The 20,852-nt window shown below is 31.5% G+C and overlaps 4 protein-coding genes across 4 annotated transcripts in view; 2 read left to right on the top strand and 2 right to left on the bottom strand.

Moving 5' to 3' along the window:
• Positions 1-20,852, bottom strand: part of LOC125810880 (ACT domain-containing protein ACR6-like) — a 106,133-nt gene that overhangs the window by 71,222 nt on the left and 14,059 nt on the right.
• LOC125810878 (protein NUCLEAR FUSION DEFECTIVE 4-like) lies at positions 10,636-13,740 on the top strand. The gene is made up of 3 exons (XM_049490375.1): positions 10,636-11,130; positions 11,926-12,854; positions 12,964-13,740. The coding sequence occupies exons 1-3, from the start codon at positions 10,795-10,797 to the stop codon at positions 13,469-13,471; spliced, it is 1,773 nt and encodes a 590-aa protein (XP_049346332.1). The 5' UTR covers positions 10,636-10,794; the 3' UTR covers positions 13,472-13,740.
• LOC125810886 (peroxidase 51-like) lies at positions 14,064-15,845 on the bottom strand. The gene is made up of 3 exons (XM_049490383.1): positions 15,415-15,845; positions 14,950-15,141; positions 14,064-14,862 (listed from the first exon to the last, which is right to left on the bottom strand). The coding sequence occupies exons 1-3, from the start codon at positions 15,613-15,615 to the stop codon at positions 14,287-14,289; spliced, it is 969 nt and encodes a 322-aa protein (XP_049346340.1). The 5' UTR covers positions 15,616-15,845; the 3' UTR covers positions 14,064-14,286.
• On the top strand, positions 17,500-20,605 carry LOC125810890 (uncharacterized). The gene is given in 5 exon segments (XM_049490388.1): positions 17,500-17,779; positions 17,864-17,931; positions 18,600-18,691; positions 18,694-18,794; positions 19,940-20,605. Coding segments are annotated over 5 exon segments (759 nt in total). The 5' UTR covers positions 17,500-17,650; the 3' UTR covers positions 20,309-20,605.

The following is a 20,852-nucleotide window of genomic DNA, read 5'->3' as shown; positions in this document are numbered from 1 at the left end:
TAAACTAAATATTGTTAAATAAGTCATACTAGGTTAGCATTAATATTGACTGGATTTTGATTCGAGCTAACATATATGAGTTGTAAAACTTTTAAGACTATTAAAAAAATTTAAATCCAAGCTTGAAATTATTCGCTAAAAATAAATAATTTGAGGAAATTTTTAAAATATTTATAAATTACATTGCAATAAATATTTTTAAAAACTTGTATACATGTAATGTTAAGTTGATTTGGTTCCGATTGAACTTTTTCTAAGTCAAAGTAAATAAAACAAATTATTATTGAGTTCTTTTTCAATAATAACTAATTTATTATAATTGATTTTTATTTAATTCGAATTATCAATTTTCACTGTATGTACTTATTATCCAGGCCTTTGTATGTATTTTCCCTTGTTATTGATGAGTTTCCAATTTTAAAGGACAGTATAGCCGCTTTTGGTCACGGGGCAAAGCCTAAATTAAGGTTGCACTTGCTTTACAGACCTTCTATCTTCTTCTCTTAGGGTGTGTTTGGTATGGAGGAAAATGTTTTTCATGGAATATATTTTTTTTAGAATATTTTTCTAGAAATTGTTTTCTTGGAAAATAAGTAGATTTCTAACTTATTTTTTCATGTTTGGTTGGTGAGTAGAAATTTTTTTTTAATATTTGGTTGATGAATGAAAAATAATTTTCAGAAAATATCTTTTATTTTTTGCTTGAGACTAAAAAATACTCTTTAGGAAAAAAATTTCTGATTCAAAAATCAAGCTCGATAATTGATCTAGAACCCGACCCCGACACCCAGACTAGGATAAACCCCGATGACCGTTTCAAAATCCGACCCTGAGATTTGACCCAGGAAAAAAATTCGAAAGTAATTTTAAAAAAAAAAATGGGGGAGGGGGGAGGAGGTGGGTGGGATAAAAAACGATTTTTAAAAAAAATTGAAATATTTTCCAAAAATAATTTTTTTTATAAAAAAATTGACGGGAATTGCCTAGGGACTAGGTAGGTGGGCCTAAAAAATGAAAAAAAAAAATTGAAATATCTCCCAAAAATATTTTTTTAAAACAAAAAAAATGACGGCGGTGGCAGGGGAGTGGCGCAAAAATTAAAAAAAGAAAATTTGAAATGTTTTTCAAAGCAATTTTTTTGGGGGGTAGGGAGTAGGGGTGGTAGGGGTTGGGTGAGGTAAAAAAAAATCTTAAAATTAGTTTGGTGGTAGGGATAAAAATATATTTGAAATTTAAAAAATAAGAGAATTTAAATTTTTTAATTTTTTCTTTTTTTTGAATGGGGAAGGTCGGGTAGGGTAAGGAAAAAAAACTAAATGATGAAGAAGAGTTTTGGAAAATGTTTTCCTTAATTTTGGAAGGGAAGTCATTTTCCTTAAATTTAAGGATAATGAGTTGATTTGAAAAACATTTTTCAAACATGGAAAAATTGGAAAACCTCCATACAAACACACCCTTAAAGGATAATTTACATAAATCACATTTAAAGAACTAAGGTCCCAAGAACTAATTACATTATTATTCTATATTTTTTTCAAGGCTTATTAACATAAATAATGTGTTATATATTTTTATTTATGAGTTGTAGCATATATTTTACTCTTACACAAATTAACCTTATTTTTCCTACCAGAAATAGCTAATTATATATTTAAGGGAAAAGGGTATGATATACCCCTGAACTTTGTCATTTAAAATTGATATGCCACTCGTTATGAAAGTGGTTCATATATACCCTTATCGTTATACAAACGACTCACATATACCCCTACAGTTACAAAATGAGCTCACATATACCCTTCATTTAACGGGAGTGAAAAAATTAGTTTTAAATTTATATATTTAACCTTTATTTTTTTTTTAAATCATTTTGGAGTATATATGATCCTTCTAACAAAGTTCAAGGTATATTTTAATCTTTTCCATACATAAATTATTTTTTGACTTATTTGATTATCATTATTTGAGTTTCTTATTCTTATTTTATTTTTTCTTTTATTCCTTAATGTAAGAAAAAAATTTAAAACAATTTTTTTGTGGTTATATTATAATTTAAAACTATTTTTTCGGCTATATTGTAATTTAGTTTTTGTATTTGGAAAAAAAAATTGGGTCATCTGTAATAAATTTTACAAGAATTAGTGAAACATAAATAAATTTGACCATCAAAATAATAAATCTAAATTAGTCATTGAAACAAAAAAAAAAAGTCAAAAAAATATATGTTTGAGTAGGATTAAGTATTCCCATATGGGATTATACTTTGTTTAAAAAATTATTAAAAAATTAAACTAGAATTAATTTTTTTTTACTTCCGTTAGAGAAAAGGGTATATGTGAGTCATTTGTATAACAGTAAGGGTATATATGAGTCAGTTTTATAATGAGAAATATATCAGCTCTAAATGACAATTTCTTCTATAAAAGTATTTAATTTTCTCTTACTTCATCCCAACCTCTCCTTCAAATAATAAATTTAGATATTATTTTATTTTATAAAAATAATAATTCTACCGCACTCCATCTAACCCTCCACTTTCAATTTGTTCTCTCTAGTCTTGTGTTAGATATATATACATATCTTTATAGGAAAGTATTTTTTACTTGCTGCCGCAAGACTTTTTTTAAAATAAAAATTTTATTTATGTTATATTTCGTACATAGGTAGAAAAATTTTCAAAAAATATATGTACATATTTAACGCAAAATGATAAAAATATATATTAAAAAAAAACCAAAATTAAGAGCGGAGAGTTAAATAGGGTGGGATAGAATTTTTATTTTTTAAAAATAATAATATCAATTTTGTTTGGGAAATGAGTGAGTGGCTTGGGAGGAGGGTGAAGTATGAATTTTTTTTATAATATTTTATAAAGAAATTTAAAAAATAAAAGGATGGGGGATTGTCCCGGGGGAGGGTGGGGGTATGGGGGAGGAGGTAGTGGAGTGGGTAAAAAAAAAATTATTTTTTTTAAATATATTTTTTTTGGGATAGTAATACTTTAAACTATAATTTTTAATTAATATTAATAGTTTATTATTTAATTTTTGTCAATGTGGAATATTTTTTGGGATAGGTGTGTTATTGACACTTATCTCTTATTTTAATTTAAGACTTGATTGAATTAGTATTATTATAAAAAAAAATGTGAAACTTATATCTTAATATTTAAGGATGTTTGGTGAAGACTAAAATTTATTTTATTTGAAGATATTAAAATATGAAGTTTCTTTTTGACGTCATTAATAAAATAAATAAATATAAATTATACCTGTAATACATTTTGAATTCAATACATTATACACATTATAGGCATTTTTCAATGCACATACTGAATATATAATTAATATATTTTTAATACAATACTAATACATTTTAACATTGTTAATAAGAGAAAAAAGATAAAAATAATTATAATACATTTTGAATTCAATATATAATACGTATTATATGCATGTTTCAATGCATGTGGTGAATATAGAACTAAAACATTTTTATTACAACAACATATTTTAGTACCGTTAATAAATGAAAAAACAAACAACAGTTATAATACATTTTGAATTCAATATATTATACATATTATAGGCATGTTTCAATGCATGTGGTGAATATATAACTAAAACATTTTAATACAAGTATACTATAAGTATATTATATTTGATTTTCAAACATTGTGATACTAGTTTGCATTTATAGAAATGTATTATATTTGTTTTGCAATAATAACTATCAAATTTATAGTAATGTATAATATCAAATTCAAATGGGACAAGGGTCTGAAAAATACTCCAACTTTGATCAAATTTGCTGTTGCGATACTAAACTTTCATGAGGACCTATTACCTCCCTATACTATTTAATATCGTATTTTAAACATATATATTTGCCCACGTGGACATAAAAAATAATGCAAAATTATAAATAGTAATGTGTCCACGTGGGCACATATATACCTTTAAAATACACTATTAAATAGTTCAGGGGGTAAAAAATACGATACTAAATAGTCTAGGGAGGTAATAGGTCCTCATGAAAGTTTAGTATCGCAACAACAAATTCGATCAAAGTTGGGGTATTTTTCAGACCCTTATCCCAATTCAAATTGTATTATAACTATCGTTTATATTTATACAATTTTAATACAGATTTTTCAAAGCTTCACCTTTTATTTTTTGGTAAATCACCACTACAGAGACCACCAATTGTTTATATTTAATACAGTTTTGGTACAACTGTTTAGAACTTCACCTAATATACAATTTTAATACAACTTCAATACAAATTTATATCAAATGGTTATTAAATCTAAAATTATGTCATATATGGTAATAAGAATAAAGTAACACTTAAAAGCGTAACTAATCAAATAAAATATATTATTTATGTAAGAAATCCATTTTTTTCCAAATCACAAAAAATTCTTAAAATATATGAATTTCTAATACATTACTGGATTTTCGAATACATTAACAAACATCCGGATACAATGAGGAGGATGTATCTGAGTGGGGAGGGATATATCATAGTGGGATAGGAATCTAGATATATAGGGGGGAGGAATGTATTCGAGAGGGGGGGAAATATGTATCAGCAAGCGGAGAGTTGTGTATCAAAGAGGGAATTTTTATAATTTTTTTGTAAGTGATAAGAAATTTTAAAAACTATGATTAAATAAAATGTGTGTATTTAGGTAATTTTTCTAAAAATATACCTGCCCAACTCATTTATGTTTGGTTGGATAAATGATCTGCTTATTTTATTATCTAGATTCATATTAATCCATTATTAAACTGGACTAATATGCAACCCAAATGATCCATGAATAATATTTTAAGAAAAACATTTTCTTTTTAATTTGATATGTTTTTATATTACTATATATAATAAGTGGGAATATCTATTACTTAGCACATGACAAGTGTTGGATGATATGTGTTTCATAGTGTTGTACATTGTTCTTTTATGGTTGTACCTTTAAAATTTATATTATTGGACAATTTAACACCATTAATTACCTACTACTTTATTAACCAAAATTTTTGACCTTATTTGGGCCCATTTATTATTTATATGTTTTCAATTTTTAATATATGTTCTCTATCTAATTCTTTTTTCCAACCTTTTTATTTTAAACTTCTTGAAATTTAATTACCTATTTATTACTCTCTCTATGCACTTTTAATTGTTATGATTTCCTTTTTAGAGTCAAACTATAAGAATTTTAACTAATATTTTACAATGTGTTTTTTCATCATATTCATAGGCAAAAAATTACATTTTATAGTACTTTTTGTATAGATTTTGCATATTTTTTTAAAAAAAATATCGAATTAATACAACCTGATTTAACTTTCAAAATTAGTCAAATGGACTTTCAAGAAGCGCAACATGACAAATACAAGTAGACAGAGAGAGTATATTTTAGCTACAAAATATATTAGAGGTACAACTTTTTAAAAAATTTAAATTTTTATTGCGTTGACTCTTGAAATCTTATCATTGTCATATGAATTTGAACAAATTATATATTATTAAAAGTTACATAAAAGATGCTATAAATCACAATAATTAGCAATTAAAAATATATTTAAATCATATAAGAAATTTGGTTGACTAATTGGAATAGAATAAGTAACATGTACTATTTGAAAATAACGTCAAAATTTCTAAAATTCACAATAAATTAACAACTGAAAATATTTATGATTATTCACGTGAATTGAAACATGAGTAACATATATTATTCAAAACTAACGCAAAAATACTATAAATCACAACAATTTAATAACTTCAAATATATTTTTAAGAAAACATATAAAAAATCGACTGATCTTTAAATTCCATTTATATCACATAAATTAAAACAAAAAAAATTAATATTTATTGGGCCCGTGCTGGCATGTGCACCAAATATCTATATATATGTGTCACAAATGGAAAAGTCCCAATCAAGGAAGCAACATATATCATTTACAAATGACTTAAAAAACATTAAAAATTACAATAATGACCAATTTAAAATATTTAAAAGCTATATAATACAATACGTTGACTCTCAGAATTCTATCAGGCTCACATATATTGGGACAGAAAAAATAACACATATCATTTTAAAATTACCAAAAAGTATTATAAATAATAATAATTAACAACTTAAAATATCTGAAAGACATTTTAAAAGGGTTAATTTTGTAATTTTATCCATATCACATAAATTAGGACAAAATGACCAGTAATGTACGTTATTTGAAAGTTACATAAAAATATCATAAATCACAATAATTAATAACTTAAAACATTTTTTTAAAAAAATATGAAAATTTGGATGACTCTTCAAATTTCATTTGTGTCACATAAATTGAAACAACAAAAATAACATATATTGGGTCCATTTTAATTTATTTGTCTTATTTTTTATTTTTTTTATATTTAAAAATTGCGTACAAATACTATAAATCATGATAATTGATAATATAAAATATGTTTTGAGAAAAATACAAAAAATTTCACTGATTCTTGAAGTGAATCTATCGTAAAAATACTATAAATCATGATAATTGACAACATAAAATATTTCAAAAATGTTGTATGTGGGTAGTCTTATTATGCCTTAAATAACGTCAAAGAAAGTACAGATTTGTGATAAAAAAACTTATTTCTTTATCCACGCAAACAATCGCTTCAAAAACTTGGTTATTAGCCCCAAAACATACCATTTATATTATTGCATGGGCCACATTATCTAGTAGTGATAATATAAGGAGAAGAAATGTTATACTATGTACAATCAAAGTTTGAATTTAAATTTTGACAATAATTGTTTGGGTTGGATTATAATATGATTTTTATTGGGTTGGATTATAATATGATTTTTAGTTTATTTCTCTGTCCAGCTTAATTCAATTAAAATAATATTTAGACGGGTCAATGATCCGCACATTTTAACATTTTCAAACTCAATGCAAGTATGCAACTTGTCAATTTGACACCTACCTTTAAGCTTAATAAATAGCCAACGTCTTAAACATGTCAGTTGTTTGTTCCAATTGAGCACCTAAACACATGATAAAATATTCTAATTAGATTTAATCAATTCAAAATGTAAAATAAAATAAAATGCATATGCTCTCAAAAGTCTATTAGATAGTAAAATTAATCATAGAATATCTCATATAAATGAGAAAACATATAAAAAAAACCCCTAAACTTGATCGGATAACTTACTTCAGCACTTAAACTATATGGGTGTTTAAATACCCCCTTAATATTTTTGAAGTGAATTAAATGCAACCCTAAGGGAGGATGTGGCAAAGAGAGTTAGTTCACTCACCTAACCGCGTGTGAAGGAGTTAAAAAAGAAAAAAAAAATTATAAAATCATACACATGTCATTTTTTTATAGATCAATATATAATTATATTTTAAATATTATTTCCTTAATTTATTAACTTTTATTAAACTATATGAATTTTTCTATTGGCCCATAAAACTTTTAATTTTTTTCTCTTCATTTTATTGTCCTCCCCAATAAGTTTCTTCTCCATTGAAGCATCCTTTTTTCCTCCATCTTCATCTTCAACTCTATCAACTACTTCAATTTCACCATCTTTTTAGTAATCCACAAAACCAAACACCAACATTATTGACATCAATTTCACACCTATAAATTTTATCGATTTTCATCGGAGCTAAAAAAGTTTATTGGTTCACCGAATAAAATTGTATTCCTTTTGCATTTACTTAAATTCAATATGAATTTGATGGATAAAAATCCTAATAAAGAAGCGTTGTTCTTTTTGTTTTTATCTATTTTGCAATATCAACCACGTACCAGTCTTTCTTCCCATAATCCAAATAAAAAATTAATTATATCTTGAAGTCCGTGAAAAAAATGATTTACGAGTAAAATTTTTATATTGTCTTTTTTATTCTGAGGTTGAAAAATTGCTTGGGTACAGAAATCTCAAGATATGTTATTTAAAAAAATAAAAAACAAAGATTCAAGATATCATTTAAAATTTTACAATATATTTTAATTATAACATGTAAAAAACATTTAAAATATCTAGAAGAAACTATCGAGCTTAGTAATTCTAATGAACTCGATGAAGTATCTGCTGAGATATATCCAACGCTTTCAATATTTCAATAAATGTCCACATACAATTATTCATTACTATTCAACGTATTTCCAATTTAAATCAAATCAACTTTTTTTCTCGAATTAAAAACAAATTCCAATCAAACTGACAAGGACCCAAAATATAGAATATGGCAGTCTTATCCTATCCAGCTAAGGACCCAATTTTTTTAATTATATATATATATATATATATATATATATACACGCACAAAGCCGCACATAAGTATTAAAATTTGATAACAAATTTAATAAGCTAAAGAAATGATCTTGTGAATCTCGTTGGTAAGGTGGCCGTATTTTATTTATTTTTTCTTTTTTTGTGTAACAGCTGAAGGCAGATAAAAACATAATATAAACGTAACATTGAAGAATGACAGGTAGGAAAATGTGGGAAAAGAGTATATTAACCTTATGTACTGTTTAATTACTTTTTAAATGATTTGATTTTGTAAACATTATTTTTAAGTGATATGCAGAATTAAAACTGTAAGCTCCCAAGTCGTGGCTGACCACTAACATTCATGGATCATGAGTGCAAGTATTCATAAGTTGTAAAATTGAAAGTAAGTGAAGCCGTAAAGAATTTGTTTTAATAAGTTCCATGTATTTAATGTTTCAAACAATGACATTTCTGAATTTGTGTATACGTTGATTTTTCAAGAATAATAGTTTGACGGAGTGATGAGACTTTGCCATCAAATCAATGCATCATTTTCTCCTGGAATTATTAATTTAACTTTGATGCTAATCGCTTAAAAGTAAAGAACATAATTATAGAAAAAACGAATCAGGCTTGACACATCTAGAAACACTTTTATTGCACGATTTCAGGAAAACAAGCAACACTCATTTTATGGTACAACACGTATTTTGTCAGCTTGATATTATCTAAAATGACATATTCAAAATGTATTTTCACGGTTGATTTTTAAATTATAATTATTCAGAAAATGAGTCTTTATTCTTTTGTTTATTTTGGTCAAAGGAAATTGGACTACAATTATCGTTACTTTTGGGGTGTGCATTCTGTTTTTAACCTACAAACTACATAAGAGAGATAAATTTCACTTTAATGTAATATCCGTAAATCACAAAAAAGAGATAAATTGTACTAAACAAAACTCGATCAACAAGACATGCGCAAAAGATTTTGAACATAAGAAAATCTCATTTGAGAAATTATCTGTTTAGTTCACTAGACCATTCGGCTTTTAGCTAAAATAAAGTATAATTAAGGAGTCCAAAGTGTGCGTGGGACAGGTTGGATCCAAGTGGATAGCTGTGGCCTGTGGCTAATCATCAATCTCACATGCTAATATTGGCATCGAATTCGAATAAATAAGTTTGTTCCTCTAGAGCCTGTCGGCTGCAAGTGGTCAAAGTGGCCTTCTTCCAATTAATCATTCCTTAGTACGCTTTTTAACATTTTTTTGGTAATCTATAATGAAAAAAATGCATTGGATCCACTTGAACCTTGTTTTTTTGGTAAACAACAAAAGTTGATTATTACAAATTGAGATATACCATTTTTTTAAAATCAAACATCAATTTTGTAAAGGAAGCAGAATTATGACTCTCTAATAAACATGTCCCTTAACGGCAAGCAAATATAACTTTCTATTTGCCTTGGAAGTAGACTCCACATATAAGTTATATATGCAATGTCAGTTAATTTTTGTTTAGTCACATTCTATGATATTCAGTTAAGTTGGGTGGTATTTACGCTACAGACTAAAAATTTAATAACTTTAATATAATAAAAATTAATAGTTTTTTTTAGATGAATAATTTTGATTGTTTTTTTAGTTAATTACTTAATTTTGACTAATGCTTTAAGATGAAGCAATTCTATGTGTATTAAGACTTATTTTATATTTTCTTAAAGTTTTTGTGTTATTTATTATATTAATTAATATAATTTCTAAAATTTAAGATCTTCCATGCTTACTCCAACACTTGAAGGCGTACACCTAAGCTCGAATCAAATGTACTTAGCTCCCAACACCTTGAGGCTTATGCCTAGGCTCGTATCAGATAAATTGCCCCATTTTATATCTGCGACTGTTTAAAGAAAAAAAATAAATGACGTAAACCAATTACATTAATAGTAACCCACTTTCTATGTTTAAACCAAAATGAAATTAGGTGACGAGAAGGCGAGGTTAAAAGGAGAAAAGTTTATTAATATTATAGGTAAGTAATTTCGTGAAACAGTTGCCCAAAGTTTTGCAAAGTATATCTGTTGGTGAAACAGACATTCTTAAGAAGGCAACAAAATCCACCGGCCGCCGTCACCACTAGTCTTGCCAATGCAATAGTGCTCTGTGTGTTTTGTTTGTTTCTCCAACACTGGAAACTGTTTATGTACGTAATTATTTTTGAAAGGTCACCAAAATGATAAAAAATGAGTGACGTTTCAATATTGTCTTCCGTGCTATATTTGGCTTTTATTTTATGGGCGACCCTTTTCTCTTGATCAAGTTGGTCCGTTTGTTTATTTATTTATATCATACACTACCTAAAACAAAACATCATTGAATCAAAATATATATGGAGTAATTTTTTCTAATCAAGATAGACAGACAGGTTCTTTGACTTCCCCCAAGAAAGATTTAGAATCTGAATTCTCAAGGCAATTTTGATCTAACAATGGTTCGTTTGAAAGAGAGATTTAGTTTGTTCTTCAATAACAGATGGCTTGTATTCGTAGCTGCAATGTGGATTCAGAGTTTTGCTGGCATTGGGTATTTATTCGGCAGTATTTCTCCCATCATTAAGAGCTCTTTGAATTATAATCAGAGGCAAATTGCCAGATTGGGTGTCGCTAAGGACTTGGGCGATAGTGTTGGATTTCTGGCTGGGACTTTATCCGAAATCTTGCCTTTATGGGCTGCTCTTCTTGTGGGTGCTGTTCAGAACTTCATTGGTTATGGCTGGGTTTGGCTCATCGTCACCGGCCGATCTCCTACTCTTCCTTTATGGGTTGTGAGTACCTATCTCTTACCCAATTTCTTTATTGCTGATTTCAAATCTTTCGACTTTCTTTGTGTATAATTTTTAATTGAAATCTATTACAAATGCTCTGATTTATTATTGAATCAACTAGCGGTACTGAGTTCTTACAGTTTTAGGCCAATGAGGTTATTGATTTATCGTCTACATTGGGATTCAGGGGTTTATAAGTCTAATTGATATCTGAACTACTAATTTGCTTTTAGAGTACTATCAATAGTTTTAGTCAAATTTGGTTGTGGTGCTTCTGAATTTTGCAATGTGATCAATGGACTAGTTACAGTAATCCATTCATAATTATGTATTCAATTTGAACTCAGGTAGACGCGAAGAACCTGTTGCTCTATCTACATACCCTTCATGGATCTGATATTTCTAGTTTGAAGAACTTCTAATATAATTAAACCACTCCGGATTAAGGCTGAAGAGCAAGGGGTCTTACTTGTGAACCTAATAATTATCAACTTGCCTTCTCTTCTTGAGTTTGTCAGCATGAAATCCCATCATCTATCATTTCCTATTAGAATTTGTCAGCATTAAACCCGATTTTTACCGTTTTCCTAGTGTGCATGGGGAAGAAAAATGCTTGTTAACTATTGTGGAATTGAATGCCCTTCTTGCAGTACGTCTGGTCATTCTCCAGAAGATATTATTTACTACTATTATGTTTTGATGGATCAAAATCGCTTGTTTACTGCCAGCTATGATGTTTCGGCGTATACTTCTAATTTGTCCAAGAATTGACTCATTTCAGCTATTTCTCTGCAGATGTGCCTTCTTATATTTATAGGAACAAATGGAGAAACCTACTTTAATACAGCCGCACTTGTCTCAGGTGTGCAAAATTTCCCTAAAAGCCGTGGCCCTGTGGTGGGAATACTTAAGGGATTTGCTGGGTTGGGTGGTGCAATTATGACTCAAATATATGCACTGATCCATTCCCCTGATCATGCTTCACTTATATTTATGATTGCTGTGGGACCGGCAATGGTGGCTATCGCCCTCATGTTTATAATTAGGCCTGTTGGCGGCCACAGGCAAGTCAGACCATCTGATGGATTCAGTTTTTCATTAATTTATAGCATTTGCCTCATTTTGGCTTCTTACCTGATGGGCGTCATGCTTGTTCAAGACCTCATTGATGTTAGCCACACAGTCACTACAATCTTCACAGGGATTTTGTTCGTTCTATTGCTTATTCCTGTGGTGATTCCCATCTCATTGACTTTCTCGCAAGAAACTAGAGTACCATCAGAAGAGGCTCTTTTATCTGAGTCACAAAAACAAGATCCTGGAGTATCTGGACATGATCAGGAAATTATATTTAGTGAGGTTGAAGATGAGAAACCTAAGGATGTAGACTTGCTTCCAGCATTAGAAAGGCAAAAAAGAATTGCCCAACTGCAAGCAAAACTAGCCCAAGCAGCTGCAGAAGGAGCAGTGAGGGTCAAAAGAAGACGGACCCCTCATAGAGGGGAGGACTTTACCCTAATGCAGGCTTTGATAAAGGCAGACTTTTGGATTATATTCTTCTCACTACTTTTTGGTTCTGGATCTGGTTTAACCGTGATTGATAACTTGGGCCAGATGAGCCAATCTTTAGGATATGATAACACACATGTATTTGTTTCCATGATCAGCATATGGAACTTCCTCGGTCGTGTTGGGGGTGGATACTTTTCTGAAATAATTGTGAGGTACATAACATTCACTTCTTACATATTTTGACAATATTAACTGAACATCATAATGTCCTTCGTTTCAATGAATATTTTTCTCATGCAAGCTTGTCCTATTGACTTACAGAGATCATGCCTACCCAAGACATGCAGCCATGGCTGTTGCCCAAGTTGTAATGGCTTTCGGGCATTTCTTCTTTGCCATGGGATGGCCAGGGGCTATGTACATTGGTACTCTTCTGGTAGGGCTCGGTTATGGGGCTCATTGGGCTATCGTGCCAGCTGCTGCTTCCGAATTGTTTGGCTTAAAGAATTTTGGGGCTTTGTACAATTTCCTCACTATTGCGAACCCAGCTGGTTCACTAGTATTCTCAGGTGTTATTGCTAGTAGTATATATGATAGTGAAGCTGAAAAGCAAGCTCAACAGCGTCATCCCGGCCAATGGAATGGGGCATCTTTTTTATCAAGTTTTCTAGCTGTGGATGAACCTTTAAAGTGTGAAGGTGCCATATGCTTCTTCTATACTTCCTTAATACTTTGTGGACTCTGCATCGTTGCTTCTATTCTAAGCATGATTCTGGTTTACCGAACAAAGACTGTATACACTAGTCTTTACGGAAAATCTCGTACATAATTCATCCGGCAAGTGGAAGCTTGGATAGAAGTTTGAGTAATTTGCACAGATACTCTCAACCAGCTTATGGATCTAAGAGCATTTCGTTGAGGTGACATTGTTAGCCATAACCAGAACACTTCCTCCAGAATGTGAGCAAGACAATGGAGATGGCAAAGCTACCTTTTTTTGCTCTTAGAAGGTTTTCCTATTTATGTGAGATAAATGTTTGTATTGCAATTTTTGATTGGTGTATATTTCCCTTGTCATTCAAACTTGAAATTGTTACATTTTGGTTGTCAACCATTTCATTTATTGATTGTTCATTATTTTTCTTTTGATCGTAAATGGCTTTACGCTGCACAATGCATAGGTTCTAGTCCAGTGACATTGACAACTCGCTATATTTGGAAGAAATTCATAAATTATGATATCTAATGCTATAGGATGGCATCTACCTAAATACAATTACCAGAAAACCCAAGTAGATTAACATGCATAAAATTGACTAAAGTTCATGCTTGTTGATGATGTAAATTATTGCACCAGGTGCAACCATGTTGAAGATGTAAATTATTGCACCAGGTGCAACCATGTTGAAGTCAAAACTGAATTCAGTAACACAGAGGTTGGATTCATTTAAGTGTCCAATACAAGAATGATTGCAAAACTCGAAAGAAATCCAATCTCTAGACCTTATACACGTGATTTATTTAATCCAATTACATCAAATATTGCCAAAAAACAACAATAAACTATTTCCACTCTTCGGACTTTATAACATGGATTTACAAAATAGCATTTTTTTTCCTTTCGTTGAAGGTAGAACATGGACCTCATGAGTTGAACCTGGTGCAGTCCAGTCTTATTTCACCTTGGTCACCAGTTTTGACATCAACCCTTCCGAGTTTTCTCATTGCAGTGACAAAAGCTCCATTGAAGTCGAAAGCATTATTAGCAAAATCACTAACAGTGCCTTGAGAAGATTCATCAGTGAAGAGCACCTGATCTGAGGTGAACAAACCCTTTCCTTTAACCAGATTCTTGTAATACTCATTGTCAAAGGTTCGTGGAGTCGCAGGGTCCATGTTTATAGCGATGGATGGATCTACATTTTGAGGGCACATATCCTTAAGTTCTTTAGCATATTCTGGATCCAAAGAAGGGTCAACAGGGTTGGATGGGGTAAATGAGTAGAGACGGTTTGCAAAACGGTCACAATGAGAGAAGCCAAGTGTGTGAGCCCCTGAAAGAGCTATCATGTCAAACTGGCTGAGATTGTGGCTGGCAAACATAGTGTTCAGTTGAATGAGATTGAAGTCAGGTTCTGGCAATTTTCCAGCAACCCGAGATGCCTGGGAGATGAGCCCATCACGACGTCCCAATTCTACATTGTATGAAGGGCCCCCTGCCTGAAATGAACAAGTCAAGTGTATGGTAAATGAAGAGAAAGAAAAATGTCAAAGCAAAAAGAAAGGGGTTTCTGTGTCCTCGATTACCAGCACTACAACGTCTCTAGTGGCGATAGCTAAGATATCTGCACATGATACTACTCCAGGACACTGAGCCTCTACGGCTTGTTTTGCCTTTACCACAGTGTCAAAGCCATCTCCTGCAAGGGAAAGGTTATCCTTGGAATCCTTTTCCGCGTCTCCATTTGGTGAAGCTATCATAACAGACGCGTCACATCCCTGAGGAAATGTGCAAAAGAGACTAGAAATGAACAATTTTGGGAAGATGAAGAATGTCAAATTTTTTGCTGCCCACCAAAACAGGACCAGAATATTGGTGGTAGCAGCTATTCAAAGTATAGAATAAGTCTCTTGATCTCTTGTATGTTAAGAAATAATAATTATTCTTGCTTGTTCTAAAACTTAAACCATAATTCAAAGAACTAACTTGGGACACTGCGACATGAGTAACAGCTTAATTAATTCTAGAGAGAAATTGTTGCAGAAGATTACCTCAACAAAGCAATCATGGAAAAAGAGACGCAAAGTCGCTGGAATAGTGACAAAAGTCTGGCTGAACTTTATAGACACAGCTTGCTGAACTATGAATTCCACATTAGGACAAGTAAAACCATAGAAGTTCTCTACTAGTTGCCCTTCAGCTCCGCCAAGAATCACTATGATTGCCAAGATCAACACATTCAATCTCTCCATTTTTCACTTTCTTGATGAAAAAATTGATCCTTTTTTTTTCTCTCTTTTACTTTTCTCCCTTTACCATCCAATGAATTGTAGTAGCAGAACAAACATATACATATATATACTAGTAGAAGAAAAGTAATCAGGAAGGTAAATGAAGGCTGATTCTTGTTTCACTGATTGTTACAGGTCGTTATACTTGTTCCAAGTCTGTCCTAGCTGGATGAGTGGAAAAACTTTCCCACATACAGTACAGTGTTTTTACTGAACCCATCAAACACGACGTCTCTCTTTTTTTTTTTTAAACGAGTATATAAGTATGTAGTAAATTAATATAGTTTGATGTGAACATTGAATAGTGACTAATTTGTTGTTTATTTGATGAGCGTGGTGGGTGGACGGTGCGCCAGCTATTATATTGCAGCTTACCCAATTAACTACTTCCACGTGACTATTTCCATCTTCATACTTCATGTACGTTGCCTTAGTCTCTTAAGTATAAGATATTAATTCTAATTTTCTTCTCATTTATATTAAACTTGTGTCCTGATGGAAAATGTAAAGCAATTATGGATGATCGATCAAACACACAGAAGAATGCGTCCAGGTCAGATCTGACGGCTGAGGGAAAAGTAAATTTCAACTATATATTAAATCAAATTCTACTTCTTAAAGTTGGGAGTATTTTAGTTGAATAATTGTGCTAATTGTTTACGTGATTGCGTGTTAATACTGTGTTTAAAATATATTATATACTCTTATTAGCAATATTCAACGCTGTTGTTTGGTGATGGTGCATTCTTCTAGTTGCAATCCAATGTGATCTACTCCCACCTAGCAAGTTATTGAGACTTAGACAATGACACATTAACTAATCAAATAACAATAATAAAAATGATTCATATTTGGAAAAAGGCAATTGCGAGATAAAATAACAAGCTAGATATGTAGTATATTTTTCTTTTCCTCTAAATCACTAAATGCATACGTAATTAAATTGACTTGGCATCTCCAACACAATAAATCAAATAATTCATCCAACCTCAAGCCATTGATGGACAATGTTTCAAGTAAATGACTTTTGTTTTTCAAATAAAAAATTGTGCAGTGCAGCTGGGGATCCGGGAGAGACAAATGTGGGAGCTATTAGTTTATCCTCCCATTGCAATAGCAACTACAATAATATTAATAATATATGGGGTTGTATGTATCTATTGACAAAATCTTGAGAACCCAGCTGGGATGCACCTTCGTTGTGTACTTTGTTGCTTCGTCATGCGTATACGCATTGACGGTATATTATCACGCAAAATTTAACTCAAACTTGAAAAATAAAACGAAATTAAACTGTGATAATAGTGTAAAAAAGTTGTTAGGCGGGCTATGTGATTATTTTTCGAGTCTCAATGAATTGTGAGCTGGCTTGTTAGAGTGAAAAATGTTGCTTAGGTGCATCTTCTGGCAATTCCACTTGCCAATTATATTTCCCCTAATCCAACGACTCTATTTCTTGATATAACAGGGTTTTTTCTTATTACGTGTATAAGGCCATCAAATTAGCGTGCATAACATAAAAAAAACATTTTTTTCTTATTGTAATTTCACTTTTATTGAGGGGTTTAGGCAGATTCCTATATGTGCATCAATATCCAAACAGAGAATATGAAGAGAAGGGGGCAAAATAATGTACTATCTCTGTTTCACTAAGAATGATCTAATTTGACTTGACACGGAGTTTTAAAAAAATAAAGAAGACTTTTAAATCTTGTGGTCCTAAATTAAAGTTATGTCAAATGTAACAAAATTGCCCTTTAATCTTGTGGTCATAAACATACCACGTGGAAAGTTGAAATTAAAATATTAGAAAAAAAAAAAGTCATTCTTTTTAAACGGAGAATGTAATAAAAGATCACCTACATTTGCAAAATTAACTTTACATTATTATTATTTTTGTATAAAATATTTTAGGACTTTCGAGAAAGGAAAAAACGTTCAAGTTGGGGAAACGCAAAACAGCAAAAGCATAGGTAGGGAATGAAATTCAAAATTAATGGCGATGGAGTTTGAAACGCAAACCCAATTAGGGTTTCCGTTCTGGAGCCCAACTCGTCGACGTTTTGGTCCTGATGATCCCTTCTTCGCTTACGGTAACATTCAAAGAGAGCTTCTCGCTAAGCAGGTTCGTTCCTTCTCCTTCCTCTCTATCCTCTCCATAATTTGAACTTACGATCTATCTGTTCACTCTCTTTTTCTTCATTTCCAGGTTGCATTGGATTTGACTGAAGAAGAGAACCAGTTAGTTCAAAATACTATCACAGATGAGGAAATCAGGTATACCTATTGAAGCTCCTCCATAGTTTATCAGGTTTATATACTGAGAAACATCAAAAGACAGTGACATTAAACTATAATGTTGAAGGATTTTTTAACAGAATTCAGGATCATGTTCATAATCAGAGTGCTCTTCCCTTTTTGTTGAGATTGAGGAAATAGCACTTATGTATTTTCTCAAAGAGTGAAACAAATCTGTGCTTTTAATGTGTTTGCTTGTAGCCTCAAGTACAAAAGAGAAGTTGGACTAGTTACTAGAAGCTAACTTTACAATATATCGGTTTCCACTTTCTGGTACTAGTCAGGATATTGATTTGCAGGCAGTTTTGCATAGATTGAATAATGACCTAGTTTTGTGTTCACTATGTGATACAATCAATATATCACTTTCTCAGATCTTCTTGGCCTAGCCACAATATGTTATAGTGCTCATTTGCACCTGCATTTACTGGTGCTGAGGTTCTTTTTTCTTCTTTATTACTGTAAAATATCAAGATCCTAATTATGTATTGTTTAACTTGTTATTTTTTTAATGGATGTAATATTCTTAACTTGTTATTTTTCTGTCAATCTTGAGGTGATTTCTGGGTTTGTTTACTATAACAAATTTTTGGGAAATCTATTAATACAATACTAATTTCTGATAAAATTGATTAAATGTTTGACAGCAATCTCTTCTGTCCAATCATTGGTTGTGGTGCACAGATGAAAAATCTGGATGACTTTGAAGACCATTATGTTACACGACATACTGCATCTTGCTCTGCTCTCGAGTTTACCCAACATCACGCCTGCTCAGCATACATGTGTCAGAGGCTCATGATTCCTTTTTTCAGGCAAAAGCTTCTCGGGGCTTTCCCATGGTAACATTTTATCTCATAGTTTTCTTTAGGATGTCCCATAGAAAATGAGGCAAAGCCCCTTGCACTGTTTAAACACTGAAAGAGTGATATTAGAATATACCGGAGAAGGAAGAAAGTTGAATCAGTAAAATGACACGATTCAACAACTGATGAATTGTTTGTTGAATCATCCAATTCGCGCTCGCTCTAAAAAATAGAATATCCATACTATAAATGGAGAATCATCAAGAACTGCCATTTTCCAGAAAACACTTCTTTCGATACTAAATCAACCCTTGCACTCAAAAGAGATTTCTAAAACAAACAATGGCTGGAGAATTAAGACTGTACCAACTTTAAATCTTGTATAATTTTTTTCTTCTCTCTATTTCAAAGAAAAGTTGTAGTCTGAATTCTCCAGCCATTGTTTATTTAAGAAATCTCTTTTGAGGGTATTGATTTATTATCGAAAGAAGAGTTCTCTGGCAAATGACAGTTCTTGTTGATTCTCTATTTATATTGTGAATAGTCTATTTTAAGAGCGAGCATGAATTGGATGATTCAACAAACAGATCATCAGTTGGTGAATCATGCCATTTTGTTGATTCAACTTTCTTCCTTTTCATGTATATTCTAAATGTAGCATGCAGTTCCTGTTTGTTAAGGTAATAGCTGAAGGGATTGTGCAGGAACATACGTGAACAGTTTATGTGCATCGTCTGGGTTCCTGTGTGGCTTATACATAACCCATCCTGAATTTGCATCATCTTGCCCAATCCCTTCCCAAGGAGATAGAAGTTTGCTTGTCTTTCCAAGTTTATAAGCTGCATGTTATCGGCCTTCTTGATCTTAGTGGTTGAGGAGTTTACTCCTGACCACTAGGTCAAGGGTTCAAGGCTGATAAACAGAAGAAAACCAACAGGATAGGTGTTCTAAAATACCTTTAAGGCATCTTTAAAATTGTAAAAAAATAAATAAACTATAAGCTGCATGAATCTTTGTTGCAGAATTGGCTCTTTGATTGTGGTTGGTCATGTATATATGAAGTCTGCATGCACTTGTATGTTTTTAGTCTGTTCAAAGAGAGTTATGAGTAACACTGTCTGTTACGATCTTTTTTAAATGTCTGGATGTAGCTATTTACTGAAATTCTCGTTGTCCTGTAGTATGAGTGCCTGGTGGAAGGCTGTGATGTCAAGTTGAAAAGCTACAAAAGCAGGCAGCAACATCTAGTTGACAAGCATAAATTTCCAGCATCTTATGAGTTCTTCAGAAAAGCTCGTCCATCAAAGAAACAGAGGCAGAAACCGCATCATAAACAAGCATCGAATAAGACTCGGGAGACGTCAAGTGCAATGCAAGTTGAGGAAGAAACAATAGACAATCTCGTTTCAGCAGTATCGAAATTAACCACTTCAGACTCTCCTTCAGCAATCAGCTTTGGCCGTAGTAGGGCTCGTGGATTGTCATTTGTGCCTCGTGCTGTTAATCGGCAGAGAGGACCAGTCACCTCAACTGGTGGAACAAAAAACTAGTGGCATGCCAATGGAATCTTGAAGCACCTGAAAATGTCTGGCTCATGTTATGAAAGATATGATTTAAAGCTGATTTTCGAGCATTTGCCTGCAAGACATTGGCTACAACACAATGTGATGATGGTTCCAACATGTTAACCACTGCTCTTTATTGCATGCTCAAAATTTATTGGATGTCTTGTCAAAGGTTGTCACACCTCTGGTGGCTGCAATCAAGAGAACTAAGTTTTTCTCCTATCATGCCCAAACATGTCAAATTTTACTAGTTAATCAATCATAGAAAAGATTGTGGTTTTCATACTATAGCAATTAGCAAATATTAATCCAATTATTTGGTTTGTTATATATCATTTAAGTTTCTTGTGAAAATTTATGCACTCCTTCCCATGGGTGCATTAGCATTTGAATTTGAGGAATTCGTGTTGCGCAGTCAAAGAGCCCAATGATCATGATGGGGCTAAATTATCCAACTTTGTGAAAAGATTCAATATCTGAGAAAGTTTCTGTTACTCTAGCCCAATCATTCACCTCAGAATTTAGCAAA

The sequence above is a fragment of the Solanum verrucosum genome, unplaced genomic scaffold, assembly GCF_900185275.1.
Source record: "Solanum verrucosum unplaced genomic scaffold, falcon-dt-bn FXZP01000032.1, whole genome shotgun sequence".
NCBI classification, from domain to species: Eukaryota; Viridiplantae; Streptophyta; class Magnoliopsida; order Solanales; family Solanaceae; genus Solanum; species Solanum verrucosum.
Note: the sequence above shows the minus strand (reverse complement) of the source record. Positions and strands in the feature narration are given on the sequence as shown.